The sequence below is a fragment of the Gadus macrocephalus genome, chromosome 15, assembly GCF_031168955.1.
Source record: "Gadus macrocephalus chromosome 15, ASM3116895v1".
Classification (NCBI taxonomy): domain Eukaryota; kingdom Metazoa; phylum Chordata; class Actinopteri; order Gadiformes; family Gadidae; genus Gadus; species Gadus macrocephalus.
The window spans coordinates 16,046,995-16,061,994 of record NC_082396.1 but is presented as its reverse complement, the minus strand read 5'-3'; the positions used below and the strand labels follow the sequence as shown (position 1 = coordinate 16,061,994).

General features: G+C 47.8%; 1 protein-coding gene across 4 annotated transcripts; it reads left to right on the top strand.

Annotated features, from left to right (window-relative positions):
* The first annotated feature begins 1,703 nt into the window (after window positions 1-1,703).
* zbtb18 (zinc finger and BTB domain containing 18) lies at window positions 1,704-13,212 on the top strand. Of its 4 annotated transcripts, none has more exons than XM_060072794.1 (3): window positions 1,704-2,298; window positions 7,919-11,264; window positions 11,370-13,212. In XM_060072794.1, exon 2 carries the CDS (start codon window positions 7,936-7,938, stop codon window positions 9,601-9,603), a length of 1,668 nt encoding a protein of 555 aa, XP_059928777.1. In that variant the 5' UTR covers window positions 1,704-2,298; window positions 7,919-7,935; the 3' UTR covers window positions 9,604-11,264; window positions 11,370-13,212. The 4 variants fall into 4 exon arrangements, with proteins under 4 accessions (XP_059928777.1, XP_059928776.1, XP_059928774.1 ...); XM_060072793.1 differs by lacking the exon at window positions 1,704-2,298 and adding an exon at window positions 4,432-4,716 and having other exon boundaries at window positions 7,919-11,260; XM_060072791.1 differs by lacking the exon at window positions 1,704-2,298 and adding an exon at window positions 4,432-4,716.
* The last annotated feature ends 1,788 nt before the right edge of the window (window positions 13,213-15,000 follow it).

Genomic DNA, 15,000 nt, shown 5'->3' with positions numbered 1-15,000 from the left:
TATGAGACCACCATGGAGATAAAGAAGAAGCGCGAGAGCAATGGCATTTACATCACGGAATCTACAGTGACCTCAAGAGGCGGGAACGAAACCTGCCACAGAAACCATGTTAAGGAAATGACAAAAAATGAATGATTGCAAATTTGTAACAGCATAATAAATTCATGGATCTTAGCGATTGTAAAATCTTTATCGAAATATTGGCAAACTTTAAAGAGGCATTGAACCGATTTTAATTGTTCTGTTGAGGCTTCCTTATAGCCTGCGGCTTCATTACATAAGGACGTGCCGGGCTGTGAGGGATAGTCACTCATAGCCTATAATTGCACCGGGTTGGTTTATTTTTGGGTACCAAAGAATATGGTATCAGAAAACAAACACATCTAGGGCCTACATTGCATGAACACAAAATGCTCCTGTTGACCACATTGATTTTTGTAAAAATAGGGGGCAAATATATTGGCCCAACCAGTGGTGAGGCTGCAAAAAGATACAGCTCTGTCTATAAAGGCCCTTAACTAATCAGCATTTAACACATCTTTCAGCTATGATATCGGACCAGGGGAATTCATTACCTAGCATGATCACAGTTTATCTAACAACCAATTAGTTACGCCAATTGCTTTAGTAGGGTGAATTTGGGGATGCTCAAGTTGTGCGGCTTTTTGAGGGTTTCAGAAACGCATGCCCGGGTCCTGGTTCCTAGGTCCTGGTTCCTAGGTCCTATAGGTCCCGGGTCCTCTATCTAAAGAAGTGTGTTTATTGCCACAGTAGGCCTAAGGCAGTAAAGATGGCTCACGAAATGACTCCAGGCTTAATATTTTGCTTTTATTTCTTTAGACCCTGAATAAACATAACCTGGCCTATATTGAGCCTACCTTATCACATTCAACATATATATAGGTATTCTTAGTTATAGCCTGTATATAGCTTAGGAACATGGCCCTGTTCCGTGGTCTTTATTGACAATATTCACGAGCAAATAGGCCCGCTTTTGTGTTTGTTTGGGGTGGAGAGGAGGGTCTGAACTATTTGCAAGTGTTGTATTTCAATTGCAAAACCTGTGGAACCAGAAATGCTTGGAGCTCTGTGCGGGTCGGTGGGGTGAGGGGCGACAGGAGGTTTTGGCAGGATGTCAGCACTTCTTGCTTTTCATGTTTTCAAACCAAAATACTCTGTGCTTTTCTCCAACAACTGGATTCAGGACTAGTATTGAGCTTTAACTTAGTGTCATAGATAGCCATATAGGCCTGCCTTTATTATTTAAAAAATCCTTTTTTGTTTATTATGACAGGTGGCATATTGGATATCATGTGGACAAATATTAGGCCTGTGCGTGTTTTTTGGGACCATCATCATTTAATATTTGGACTTATTTAGATAATCTTTATGTTGGTAAATATCAATGGAATTATAGCCTCTTTTCGAAACATAATTGTTGCTTGTTCGCAGAAGAAATTATGAATGTAACAGCCCAAAAAAACCTGTCTGAGATAATCCAGGAGCCTATTGTGTGACGTGGATTGTAGACTTGCTGATGTTAATATTTAGAGCCGATAAAACCAATTCCCATTTAAACGAGAACATTTTAATAAAGGGATTGCATTTAACAAAAAAAAAAAGGAGAACTAACACCACCTCCATGTACTCCTCCTACCCACAGCTTGACATATCAGGGCTCCTTGCATGTCGCGTTACTCTCAGGTCGTTTACTCTCTTTATCGTGTGCAGTGCTTGCAGCTTGTCATCCCGTCCCCTAACCCTAACCTTTCTCCGCAGATGAAGCGGGTTTCCTCCCCCAGGTAGTGCACCTGTCCAGCCTACTCCTCCCCCCTGTCTCCAGGCTTGACTACAGTACCCAAGGCGCACCGCGTCGCTCTCCGCGCGTCCGCCGCGCTCCTCCGCTGCGCCAGTCCGCCTCGCAGCACTCGTACAACCAGTTGGCTTGGCCCTTTTTTCTGCCTTCTCACTCTGTGCTGTTGTTGCCTGGTGTCAACCTACGTCGAGAAGACACATCCCTCCCTCTCGACTGTTCGAGGGCTGCTCCAATTTGCCTTCACTTTCCTCTCCACCGGCACCATTGGCTGTCGCTCTGCCCGTCAAGCCGCTTCCTCGTCGGCGGAGTTGAGTAGCAACAGCTCGGAACATCTGGCGGACCAGCGCCGCTCTCTCCCCGCCGCTCCTGTCCTTCCCTCGGCGGCTTGTTATGGAAATGAGTACAAAGTACATCTAGTTTTTTTTTTCTCTAGAGGAAGAGCTTTGAAGGAGGAAGCAGAAAGACGTCGGAGCTGGTTGTCTGTAAGTGCCTGTACCGCCGGAGTCCGACCCGAGGAGGCTCAGTAGAGGGTGGGCTGCGGAGGGTGGAAAGTAGCTAAAGCTGCCTAGCATGCTCTGTTGTCTTCACACACAAGTAGTTGCCATGTTGGTCAGGGTTGCTCCGGTTTCCTCCCGGTTCCTCCGGGTTACTCAGGGCTCCTCAGCAGCTGTCAGGCCCTCTTTGGAACTCCAGATAGCTTCATAATCCACACTTATGGCTTTACTTTTTTGTTAGCTCTCGTCAGCTATAGCTAGCTTCGTGGGTCAACGTGTGTGTGTGTGTGTGTGTGCGTGTGCGTGCGTGTGTGTGGTTAGTTTATTTGTTGTATTGGCCGGTATTCTTCCATACTCTTGTGTTGTTATTTAGTAAGGGGAACATCTATTCACACATCTATTCATTCTAGTCCCTCCAGATGGGCTGTGTTTGTTGAGTAGGTTTTCCTTTTCTGGACAAAGGTTACAGACAGTTGTTATGAATGATTGCGTCTAATAAAGTTATAGATGATGTATAACTAGGTTATAATATTGACCTTACGATTACCTATTGGCATTTGGCTGCTTTATTCAACCCATGTCACTATAAGGGACACCGGAGACATCTCAAAGTAGAGAGGATGTCTAATAGGTAATGAATTGTGCAGAGGTTGCAATGCTGTTGCGCCGACTAGAGTGGTTCTCCCACCACCACCAGTCACTGACAGTCTATACAGCCATTCAGTCTACATCCTGGTTATTATCATTAAGTCACTGTTTCTGTCGATCCTTTAAACAACTAGTCACACAGATACAGCCAGCCAGTCTACAGCCTGCTTATTACCGTCAAGTCACTGGTTCTGTCAATCCTTAAAACAACTAGCCACACTCTATACAGCCAGTCACTCTGTAGTCTGGTTATTACCATGAAGTCACTGGTTCTGTCAATCCTTTAAACAACTAAAATAACCTGTGAATCTATACAGTTCATCAAGTTTAAATGTTCTCTAGTAATTAAAGCAGAAATACATGTGTTCATTAAAACTTGGACGTTGACTATTTATGTTTCATTTTATATATATCATTCATATCTTTTCCGCTTGAAATTTATTTATGTAATTACATTTTTGCTTTAAAATCATCTATGCTTTTCCTATTAAAATAATAAGATCTCAATCTCAGAGCGTTTTAAAACATGAACTGAGGCTGTAACCTTTGGTTTTTCCACACACACTTGTAGGTTAATATTCCCCCTTGTCATTTTAAGAGAAAGACTGCATTTTAGTATGGGCAATTAAGGGCTTGTCCACCTTTTGTTTCCGATTTCTCTCATGGGCTGAGTAGGATTTTCCCCCATTGTTTCTATATTCATTTCTCTGTCCGAAGGGTCGTGGAGCAGGACCCTAAACAGGGTGGGGAGGTCAGCGGACCGTTAAGAGGGGAAAACAATATCAGCTGCGTGCTTCTGTCAGTTGAACATGTTGGTGTTGGTCTTTGTTTATGGCCCCTGGAAGGAGCGAGGGACATATAGAAAACGGTGGACTCTATTTAAATATATGGAAGTGGTTTAGCCGACCGACAAAACTATTATTTCATGAGCCAAATGGAGAGAGCTGGTAGTCAGTGGTGGCATTTTTCAATTAATTTTCACATGTTGTAAATATTCAGCCTTGCACTTTGTTGAGCACCCCTCTTTTCCGTGCGAGAGAAAATAATGTAAAGTGAGCGGCGAGAGACAAAGTTGTGTGGTGGTCGTGGTGGTGGTAGACTGAAAGTGGAGCCTGGTGGCTGGACTGTAGAGGAGGCAGCATATGGCTGTAGAAAGAGCACAGCTGGAGGTAGCATCTCCATCTGAGGATGATGTCAGAGCAGCTGACAGGCTGCCACCGCCCCCCCCTCCCCAGCACACACACACACACACACACACACACACACACACACACACACACACACACACACACACACACACACACACACACACACACACACCACCCCTCCCCAGTCTTTTATTGTGAGCCTCAGTGGCAGCCTGGGAGAGTTAGTGCGGTGTGTCTTTGCCATGTGTGTGTGTGTGGGGCTGATGATCAGCCAGTTAGGAGTAGTAGTAGGAGGAGGAGGAGGAGGAGGAGGAGGAGGGGGGGGAGGTGGAGGGAGGGAGGTGGTATTTGCTCCCCCTCCAACATCTCCTCCACTTTGCATCTGTCCCTCGCAGTTTGAACAGCGCATTTTTGTCCCTCCTGCCTCCCTCTTGTCCTCTCCTCTTTTACCCGCTCATTGATTCAGAGAGAGAGAGAGAGAAAGGGCAAGACCAATAGAGAGAGCGAGAGAGCAGGAGAGCGAGAGCTAGAGAGATACAGCTATCCCCAGCCCTGGAGTTCAACTATTCGGCTACAGTGGACTTAATCAAGTTGATGCATACTGCTGCAGGTACTGTTGCTTGTGTTGCTCTTTGTGTGTCTGTTTACTTTATGGCTACGATAGGCAAGTGAATACACAGGGGGAGTAGAGTTATACAAGAGTTTCAGTTTTAGGAAGTGTTTTCCTAATGCCCGTCTGTGTGTTTGTGTATGTGTGTGTGTGTGTGTGTGTACATGTGTGCGTGGACAAGGTTGTTGTAGTGTCGTAGTGAGGCATTGTTGGGCACTGCGTGCCGATATATAATGGTGTGGTTTGTTTAATTACTGGAGGAATTGCTGAGTTCTGTTTAATTTGTCATCATTGGCAGGGCTTTTTGCTATTTTACGCTTTGTGTTGTTTGACTAAAAGTACAGAATTTAACAAGGAAATCGATTTTAATTCTGTTTTTGTACAGCTGTTTATTCTTTACGATTATTCGACAAAACAGACTATTTTAAGAAACAGAAAAAACTTTTTTTTTTTATTATGTTTTACGCTAATTATTATGTTTTTCATGTATTTTACACTTCCTTTAAAAAATCGGACAGTAACCTATTTTTATTTAACGAGCAAAAAAAGCCACGCACATTTACATATCCATCCAGTTCAATCTTCTCCATAGTGGAATTACATGAGAACTCAGACAGCAGACCCAGATCAGCCTTTTATTTATGTGGGCTTTTTCCTTCTTCTTTCCTCTTGTGCGTCTCCGCGTCAGCTGGAGTAAAGGAGACTAATTTAGAAGTTGCAGATTTGAGCTGCCTGAATTGGCTAGACAGCTGTAATCGCACTCCCTTCTAGTCTTAATCTCTTTATCTGGCTAGCAGCTGCCATATGGCCCCCGTCAGCTGGATCAGATGTGGGTAAGCCTGCCTGTCCGGCCGCCCCAGCCTCTCTCTCCCTCTCGATGCTGGGCTCTCTCGCCCCGAACCTCTTCCTCACCCGCGCCCTGTACTGCCGCTTCTTCTAGGTTGAAGGGCGAGATTCTCCTGGGCTGCACACCGGGTCGCACACGTTCCCGACCGACCGACCGACCGACACACACACACACACACACACACACACACACACACACACACACACACACACACACACACACACACACACACACACACAGACACACAGACACACAGACACACAGAGCGCAACCAGCTTCTCCAAGACTAGCTCCACCGGCTAGTCTTTATTTTTAGCCATCTTTAAGGATTAGGATTGATGCTGTGACGAGCAAGGCACTTACAGTGATTGTATTGTAAATCTTCTTCTCTTCTCCGCACTGGTGTCTGGAGGTGACTGGGCGGGGGGGGGGGGGAATGGGGACAGGGGACAGCTACAACTACAGCATGGTGGATGTGCAGGGTGCTTCTTGAACGATTCAAATTAAAGGGCCGGGCGCAGGGGGCGGTGGCGGTGAGGAGGGGTTGTGTTGTGTGTGTGTGTATGGGGGGGGGGCTTGGCTTAAGAGGGGTGGAGGGGGGGTTCACCCTTGTCTCTGTAAGCCCCCTCATTAGGGGGAGTATGAACCCGGGCGAGCGAGCGCTCAGACACACACACACACACACACACACACACACACGCACACTCGCAAGTAGGAACAGACGCACACACATGGAATACTTTGGACTCATTCAAATGAGGTGATTTAATTGCTTGTGTTAACAGTGTGTGGAGAAGGACACTCTGTTTTCCAGACCAGGATACATTCACTTGGTTAACAGGTGGGACTTTTCCCATTAAATACCCTTAAAAAAAGACAACACACTCATTACCCCGCTCTTTGGTTTTTGAAATGGCGTTTGTGTTTTCTGTCGGTAGAAAACTCATTACGTATTATTGTGTGGATGCACAGCGTTTGTGCGGGTGTGTGTGTGTGTGTGTGTGTACTGTGTACGTGTACGTGCCTGTGTGTGTGAGCGAGTGGGGTCACTCGTGTCTTTCTCCTGGTTTGTGCTCGGCAGCTGCAGGGTTGTGCAGGGGCGTCTTGTGTTGGACCTGTTTTAAACCTGGGCTATTTTGAAACACCAGCTTTCACTCCTTCCCTTCCCCGACTTAGACTGTGTGGAGGTGTGCTGGTAGTTAGGAAGGCAACCGTTTGTGTGCGCCAGTGTACGTGCGGAGGACAGTGTGTGCAGCTGAAAGCCGGTTACCTAAAGGGGCCAGGACAGGCCAAAGTGGGTTAATAAAAATACCCAGGCCAGCGTAGGAGAGGTTACAATCCAGAAGTGGAGGCAGAGGAGGTGGAGAGATGAGACGGAGAGAGATTTAGATGGAGAGAGATGCATAAATATAGAGGGAGATCTAGATAGAGAGAGATAGACTGGCATAGATTGAAAGGGTCATTCCTGGTTCATTATGGTGTTTTAGTAAGATTTTAATATTATTATTTAACATTAATGTGGTTGTAATGTTTAACTTCGTTATGCTTTATATAAAACCATTTCTTTGTGCGGTAAATAGCCCACCGCTTTGTGAAATGGGAATGCAAAAATGTAGAATGTCTGCATGTCTCTGAGGAGATATACATACGTGTGATTTACACCTGTAAGGTGTTATATTTCCACTTGTTGCTTTCTGGTTTCTAATCCGCAAGAGGAAGAAAGAAAACAAGTATTATTATTATTATTATTATTATTATTATTATTATTATTATTATTATAGTGAATTACAGAAATATGCTTTATCTTTACAATTATTGAGCAAATATGAATCCTATTCTTTCTTGTACATATTTATATATGTATGTGTATTTATATATGAATACATTGAAATTGTTCACATATTATAGAGATTTTTCCATTAGAGTGATTTAATATAGCAGACTAGTAAATAGATAGCATAAAAATATCGTCCTTCTCTTTATCTTATCTCCTCCCCAACTATCTCTGAGACTCAAAATTAAGCACTTTCTACCAAGCCAAAAAATATAATTTCAGGGGACTGCAGTATAAAGTAAAAAATGCAGTTAGAAATGTTCATATTTCATTTATTATACCCTGTTCTCATTGTCTTTTTGATGAAACAGAAACACACGGTGGAGCTGATACACACCGGGCCAGAATAATTGGGAGTTTTCTCCCTTTCTTTCATATCTCTCTCCCTGTCTGGGTATTGCACTTGCATCCCTTCGATATTTTCCCTCTGGATGAGAAGCTATCGCCGCGTGGATGGCATGTTCCATCCTCTAAACAACCTGACCTCTGACCCCCCCGTGCCTCTCCCCGTGTCTCCGCAGGTTATGAGGACGGCAGGATGGAGTTTCCAGACCACAGCAGACACTTGCTCCAGTGTCTGAGTGAGCAGCGCCACCAGGGCTTCCTGTGCGACTCCACCGTGCTGGTGGGCGACGCCCAGTTCCGCGCCCACCGGGCCGTGCTGGCCTCCTGCAGCATGTACTTCCACCTCTTCTACAAGGACCAGCTGGACAAGCGGGACGTGGTGCACCTCAACAGCGACATCGTCACGGCGCCCGCCTTCGCCCTGCTGCTGGAGTTCATGTACGAGGGCAAGCTGCAGTTCCAGGCGCTGCCCGTGGAGGACGTGCTGGCCGCCGCCAGCTACCTGCACATGTACGACATTGTCAAGGTGTGCAAGAAGCGGCTGAAGCGCAAGGGCGTGGAGGCGGACGTGGCGCGGCCCGAGGACGAGGCGGCCTCCAGCGGCTCGGACAAGGCGGACAGCGCCTCGGACGCCTCGCCGGGCCGGCCCGCCACCGCCGACCTGCTGCCCAGCGACGAGGACGACGAGGAGAAGCCGGAGGCGGCGGCTGCCCTGTGGCTGAGGATGCCCGCCGCCGAGAGGGCGGGCACGCCGCTCGGCACGGCCAGCCCCCGGCAGGGCGAGGCGGAGGGCGCGGCGGGGGACCGGGGGAAGCTCCTCTCCCCGGCCGGCAGCCCCAGCAGCTCGCTCTCCCAGAGGTCCCAGCGCTCCCAGCGCTCGGCCGTCGCCCGCGTCGCCCGCCGGGGCAGGAAGGTGTCGAGCGACGCGGCCGACTGCGTCCTGGACCTGTCGGTCAAGCCCGTCGCCGGGGGCCACCATGGTGGCCCCCTGCACCCGTCGTTCCTGAGCGGGGCGTCGGGGCCCGACGGCACGCTGGGCGTGAGGGTGAAGATCGAGAGGGGCGTGGCGTCGGAGGAGGAGGAGGAGCGCGGCGTCTACGAGATGGAGCACAGTGGCGTCGCCAAGGCCGCCGCGCCGAGCGCCAACGGGGGCCTGGGCCACCACGGGGTCACCGGGCCCCTGTCGGCCCAGCGCCGGCTGGGCCTGGAGGCCCACCTGTCGGCCCTGCGCGAGGCCTCGCTGGCCACGGAGCTGGAGAAGGAGAAGGCCCCGGGGGACAACGGGGATATGCTGGGGGCCGAGAGCGAGCGCTCCCAGCATGCCGAGGCGGCCGGCATGGACAGCACCCTGCTGCCCTACGTGTCCAACATGCTGTCGGCGCCGCACCACGCGCAGATCTTCATGTGCCCGCTGTGCAACAAGGTGTTCCCCTCGCCGCACATCCTGCAGATCCACCTCAGCTCGCACTTCCGCGAGCAGGAGGGCATCCGCGCCAAGCCCGCCGGCGACGTCAACGTGCCCACGTGCTCCATCTGCGGCAAGACCTTCTCCTGCATGTACACGCTGAAGAGGCACGAGCGGACGCACTCGGGCGAGAAGCCATACACGTGCACCACGTGCGGCAAGAGCTTCCAGTACTCGCACAACCTCAGCCGGCACGCCGTGGTGCACACGCGGGAGAAGCCGCACGCGTGCAAGTGGTGCGAGCGGCGCTTCACGCAGTCGGGCGACCTGTACCGGCACATCCGCAAGTTCCACTGCGAGCTGGTCAACTCGCTGTCGGTGAAGAGCGAGCCCCTGGCTCTGCCCAACGTCAGGGACTGGGCCATAGAGGACAGCTCCCAGGAACTGTGGAAGTAGAGACACTGGCGGGCGGGAGAGCAGGGGAGGTATGAGAGAGAGAGAGGGGAGGAAGGATGGGAGGAAGGGAAAAAAGGCAGTTTGAAAGAGAGAAGTCAGGGGGAGATGGTAAGGTGGTGGTTGTTTCGGCGTTAAAATCACTCTCGTTTCTTGTACGTCGCAGATCTCATTCAATTGCACTTTAATAGCACATGATAATGTTACTACTGATTTCATTTTTGGTTTGTCTGTGGGTCATTTTGTCTTATGCTATTTTATTCACCCAGTTTATTTTATTTTATTGATTCTGTTTGCTGAGATTTTTTTTTAAATACTATGTTTAAAATGTGGGTCGACAACAGAGCCACCTGCTGTTAAATGTTTCACAGTGTGTGTGTGTGTGTGTGTGTGTGTGTCTGCGTGTGTGAATGCGTGTGTGTGTGCGTGTGTTAAATCACAACACTGGCTAGTTGAGGTCAAAACACACTGAAGTGAAAAACATCCAACAATTACAAAATACCAAACGGGTACAGTGACTATCACCTCCATCTACACCACGCACACAGGACCTCTTGGACGTGTGTGTGTGTGGCTGCGTGTGTGAGGCTGGGTGTTTTTGAGAGACACTGTTATTCAGGCAAAAGTTCACCTGACATGCATGCAAGTCGGCATGTTGTGTGAGTGTGTTAGTGTGTGTTAATATTATTATTATTATTATTATCATTATTATTATGTTTTATGTTTATTATTATTATTATGGAGGGTTTTTTGCGATGCACTCCAGGTATCTCAAGTTAAGCTCTTTGCTGTGTGTGTGTGTGTGTGTGTGTGTATGTGTGTGCGTGTATGTACACATGCTTGTGTGTGTGTGTATGAGGGAAGGCTAACTGTCATACAAATGGCACTCATGCAATGCACAGCCTCTTTTTTTACTTCCAATCAATTTGAAGTATTTTCTAAAAACGAAAAAGACCTTTACAAATTATTAATATTATTATTGTTGTTATTATTGTTATAGATCTTTTCTTAAATCTAGATGGCAGTCTTTAAAAAAAAATCTTCTTGTCGAAAAAGGTATTTAATTTAAGTTGGGTGTACATTGTTGCGCTATTGTTTTACAACATATTGTTATTTTATTTTTTACCATTAATGTTCTAATTATTATTAGTATTTCAAATTTTTAAAGTGGACCTGCTGTTGTTGCATGACGTCCATACCTGTATATTTTTGGGGAAAAATGTGAATTTGCTGTATTACTGTACACATTGTAATTGATCAAATAATTGACGACAGACTTTCTTTCTCTTTCGGTTCCTTTGTGAATACTACTCCAGGGTGGGGTCTGTTGAACAGCTGTTGAATATTGTGCCCACGGATATGGACAAACGCATGAAATATCATTTATATTTAATTTAGTGTGATACATTGGACCGTTTGTCAGTTGCTTTTCCTGGACGGGGTCGGAGGCAGAGGGGGACAGTGGAGAGGGGGGCGGAGGGGGGGTGCTCCTGGTACGCTGTGGGGGGTCACCGGCGGACCACTGGAAGAATGTTCCGGCAGGTTTTCCCATGGTTCAGGTGGAGAGAAAGCAGTGTGTTGATGCACTAATCTCCCTGCTATGACTGTGTGTGTGTGTGTGTGTGTGTGTGTGTGTGTGTGTGTGTGTGTGTGTGTGTGTGTGTGTGTGTGTGTGTGTGTGTGTGTGTGTGTGTGTGTGTGTGTGTGTGTGTGTGTGTGTGTGTGTGTGTGTGTGTGTGTGCGTGTCTGTGTGTGCGTGTTTGAGAGAGTGCGTGTTGGGGGGGAGCGATTGTGCGTCCGTTCTCGTGACTAGTTTATTTCTAGTCCACTTAACCTACTGAATAGCTCCGTCCCCACAGCTTCTCCTCTACCACCGCTCGCTCTATCTGCTGCAGTGTGTGTGTGTGTGTGTGTGTGTGTGTGTGAGTCTGTGTGTGCATGTGCGTGCCATTGCTTCCCATCTGTGCCGCTCTCCTCTCCAGCACTAGGCTCGGTCAGGCTAACTCCTCGATTTCAGCCTTGTCCCTACGACACTTATTGCCCTGTCCTCTCGAATGTGACTCACACTGGTCTGGAGCCGAGGCGGGGGCGAGAGAGGTAGAGAAGAGCTGAGGAGAGAGAGGGAGAGACGGAGAGCGATGAGGAACAGCCATGTTTTGTACTGTCCTGCTGCAAGTTGAAGGGTTAAGGTGTTGTTTTATTTATTTATTATTATTTTCTCAGCGTATCATTTAGAGACGATGTTGTGCTACAGCACGGTGAAATACACACTTGAAGAAGGGGTATGAGAACTAGTTCCACAACGACGTCTGTGTCTGTGTCTGTTAATGCGTGTGCATATTTGCTACTGAAAGTATCCTTCATTTGGGATTATACACAATTGGCTTGCCTGATGGCACCTTTAGAGTTAAATTTCAGTTTTTTTCTTTTTTTAAAATAATTTATAAATAAAAGATGCCTTTATTTAAAAAACGTAATGCTATTCACATATGTGATACTGTATAGCACTGAAAAAGACTTGTTTGGAATCCTAATGAACTAAATGGGGATTTATACTTTTGTCAGACGTCCTTTTCTGATAATAAGAAAACATTACGTTATATTTTCTATTTTTGCTGCATTTTAATGTTACAGATCTGGGCTCACAACAGTGTGCAGTTTGTTAACATTTCTATTTTATAATAATTGACATTATGGTGCAACCACATTTAAATTTAGTCTTGAGAATATGATGAAATTCAACGCACTGTATTTCTGATGCGGACACCCGATCCAGACCCACCATCGCTGTGTTCGTGGGTGGACGTATCTTGTGTGTGTGTGTGTGTGTGTGTGTGTGTGTGTGTAACTTGCAGTGGGCATGTGTGCAGAGTTGTGTGTGCCCACCCTATCAGTTATCAGCGGGGGGGGGGGGGGCGGTGGGGGCTCACCATGGCTGGCGACGCCTCTTCAACAAACAACTTTTTGTTTTTGTTTTGTTTGTGTCTTTCGCTCCAAGCGTGTCATCTTCACTGGCAGCGAGGTCCCTGCCTGCGTTCCCCTCCACATGCCGTTCATCCCCCTGGGTTTCTACTTTTAGCTCCGTTCGTTTCCTCTGGGTGTATACTTGACCGCCTTAACCTGCTGTAGTCCAGGACGATGTATCGGTGTGGGATTATGGGATGGCTGTCGTCGTGCTCGACCAACCGGCTTCACATCTTCGCTGTGCTTACTTGAAAACTCACGGGCGAGATATTTAGCAAGCTGTATGAGGAGAGTTAAATCAGTCAATGTTCAAATGTAGACAAGGTTATGAAGGGGAGGGGGGGAGGTGAATACATCTCTTTCAGAAGGACAATCGCTGTCTGGGGAGGAGGTGGGGGGGGCAAAGAAGCAGATTTTGATTTAAATATATTTGCTCTTCCTTGAGATTTGATTTTCTTTGCTTTTATGTTCTTTCTTAAACAATGTAGTCATTTTAGCTTTGACAATCATAGTTGGTTTGGTTTTGTTTTTCTCTCAAGGGGAGTGAATTCTAATGGTGTTTAGTTTTGTAATTTTTTTGGCGTGCTGTTGTTGACATTTCTAAATTGTGTACCAACTGCAATAAATTATAAGAATCTTGAAATTCAACCTCTGAATCTGTGGATGTTTTTTCAATCAACGGTCAACAGTATAAGTACATGTTTTAAGTTGATTCTCTAGCCAATGCACCAGTGCAGCATCAGTCCTTAATGGACATGTTGCCCTCAGGGAGTCGGTGTGTTCTAGATCCATGGGAGCCGCACGGCCAGGCTGTGGAGCTACCAGCATGTATGATGCTGGCTGCTGCATCGGCTGAGGCATGAGCTGGACCTGGACGAAATGTGCAGCAGATTGCAGAGAACTAACCCCTACACACACACACATACCCACACCCACACGACTAACGCACGCACACACAGACACACAGACACACACACACACACACAGACACACACACATACATACCCACACCCACACGACTAACGCACGCACACACAGACACACACACACACACACACACACACACACACACACACACATACATACCCACACCCACACGACTAACGCACGCACACACAGACACACACACACACAGACACACACACACACACACATACATACCCACACCCACACCGACTAACGCACACACACGCACGCACACACACACACACACACACACACACACAGACACAGACACACACACACACACACACACACATACACACACACACACACACACACATACATACCCACCCCCACACCGACTAACGCACACACACGCACGCACACACACACACACACACACACACACACACACACACACACACACACACACACACAGACACACACACACACACACACACACACACACACACACACACACACACAGACACACACACACACACACACACACACACATACATACCCACCCCCACACCGACTAACGCACGCACACACACACACACACACACACACACACACACACACACACACACACACACACACACACACACACACACACATACATACCCACACCCACACCGACTATCGCACACACACGCACACACACACACACACAGACACACACACACACACACACACACACACACACACACACACACACACACACAGCCAACCCCATGCCAAAGCTCCTCAAGTGTTGTTTTCCAGCAAAATAAATCAGCTTTAGCTAATGTCTCACTGGTCAGTAAAGCTGCCCTTACAGATGTCTCTGGGAAGCCAAGGAACAGTGTGGATATCAGGCCACCCGCTACAGATGGTCAGCAGTAAGACCCCCCCCCCGCCCCCACCCCTCCACACACGGAATCAGCCGCACGCCCTAATCGGCAAGACATTATTGTCCGCAGACGGCGCGTAACGCCAGCGCTGAGACGGTCCGGAGGAGGAGGTCTGCAAAGGTCGCCACTCCAAAATCAATTTAGAGAGACGGCTTTACCGGCTCATTTGGTACAGCCAATCCAGAGCCGACGCCTTCAGGGGTTGTCCCTCACCTATCGATTATCCTCAAAGCACACACGCTTCACTCATTTACATTTGAGGATTATTCATAAACCATGGTCATCATAATCTTTGCAATGTTTTTTTTTACATGGTCATGAAATATAATGACTATTCCTGATTACAGCGGTTATAGTAATACAACACTCTTCCCTCTTCCAACCAGCCGTCCGTTCTGATAACCGGAGCGCCGTCGATCCCCGGTCATTAATTGCACGCTGCAGTTCCTAACATCTGCTTGCAGAAGCTCTCTCCCTCTCTCCCTCTCTCCCTCTCTCCCTCTCTCCCCCTCGGTCTGTCTCTCGGCCTCTGTCTCCTGCTCTGTGTTTCGCACGAGGCGCTGGAGGAGGCCGTGCGAGGTTCTGCTGCGTGAATGTA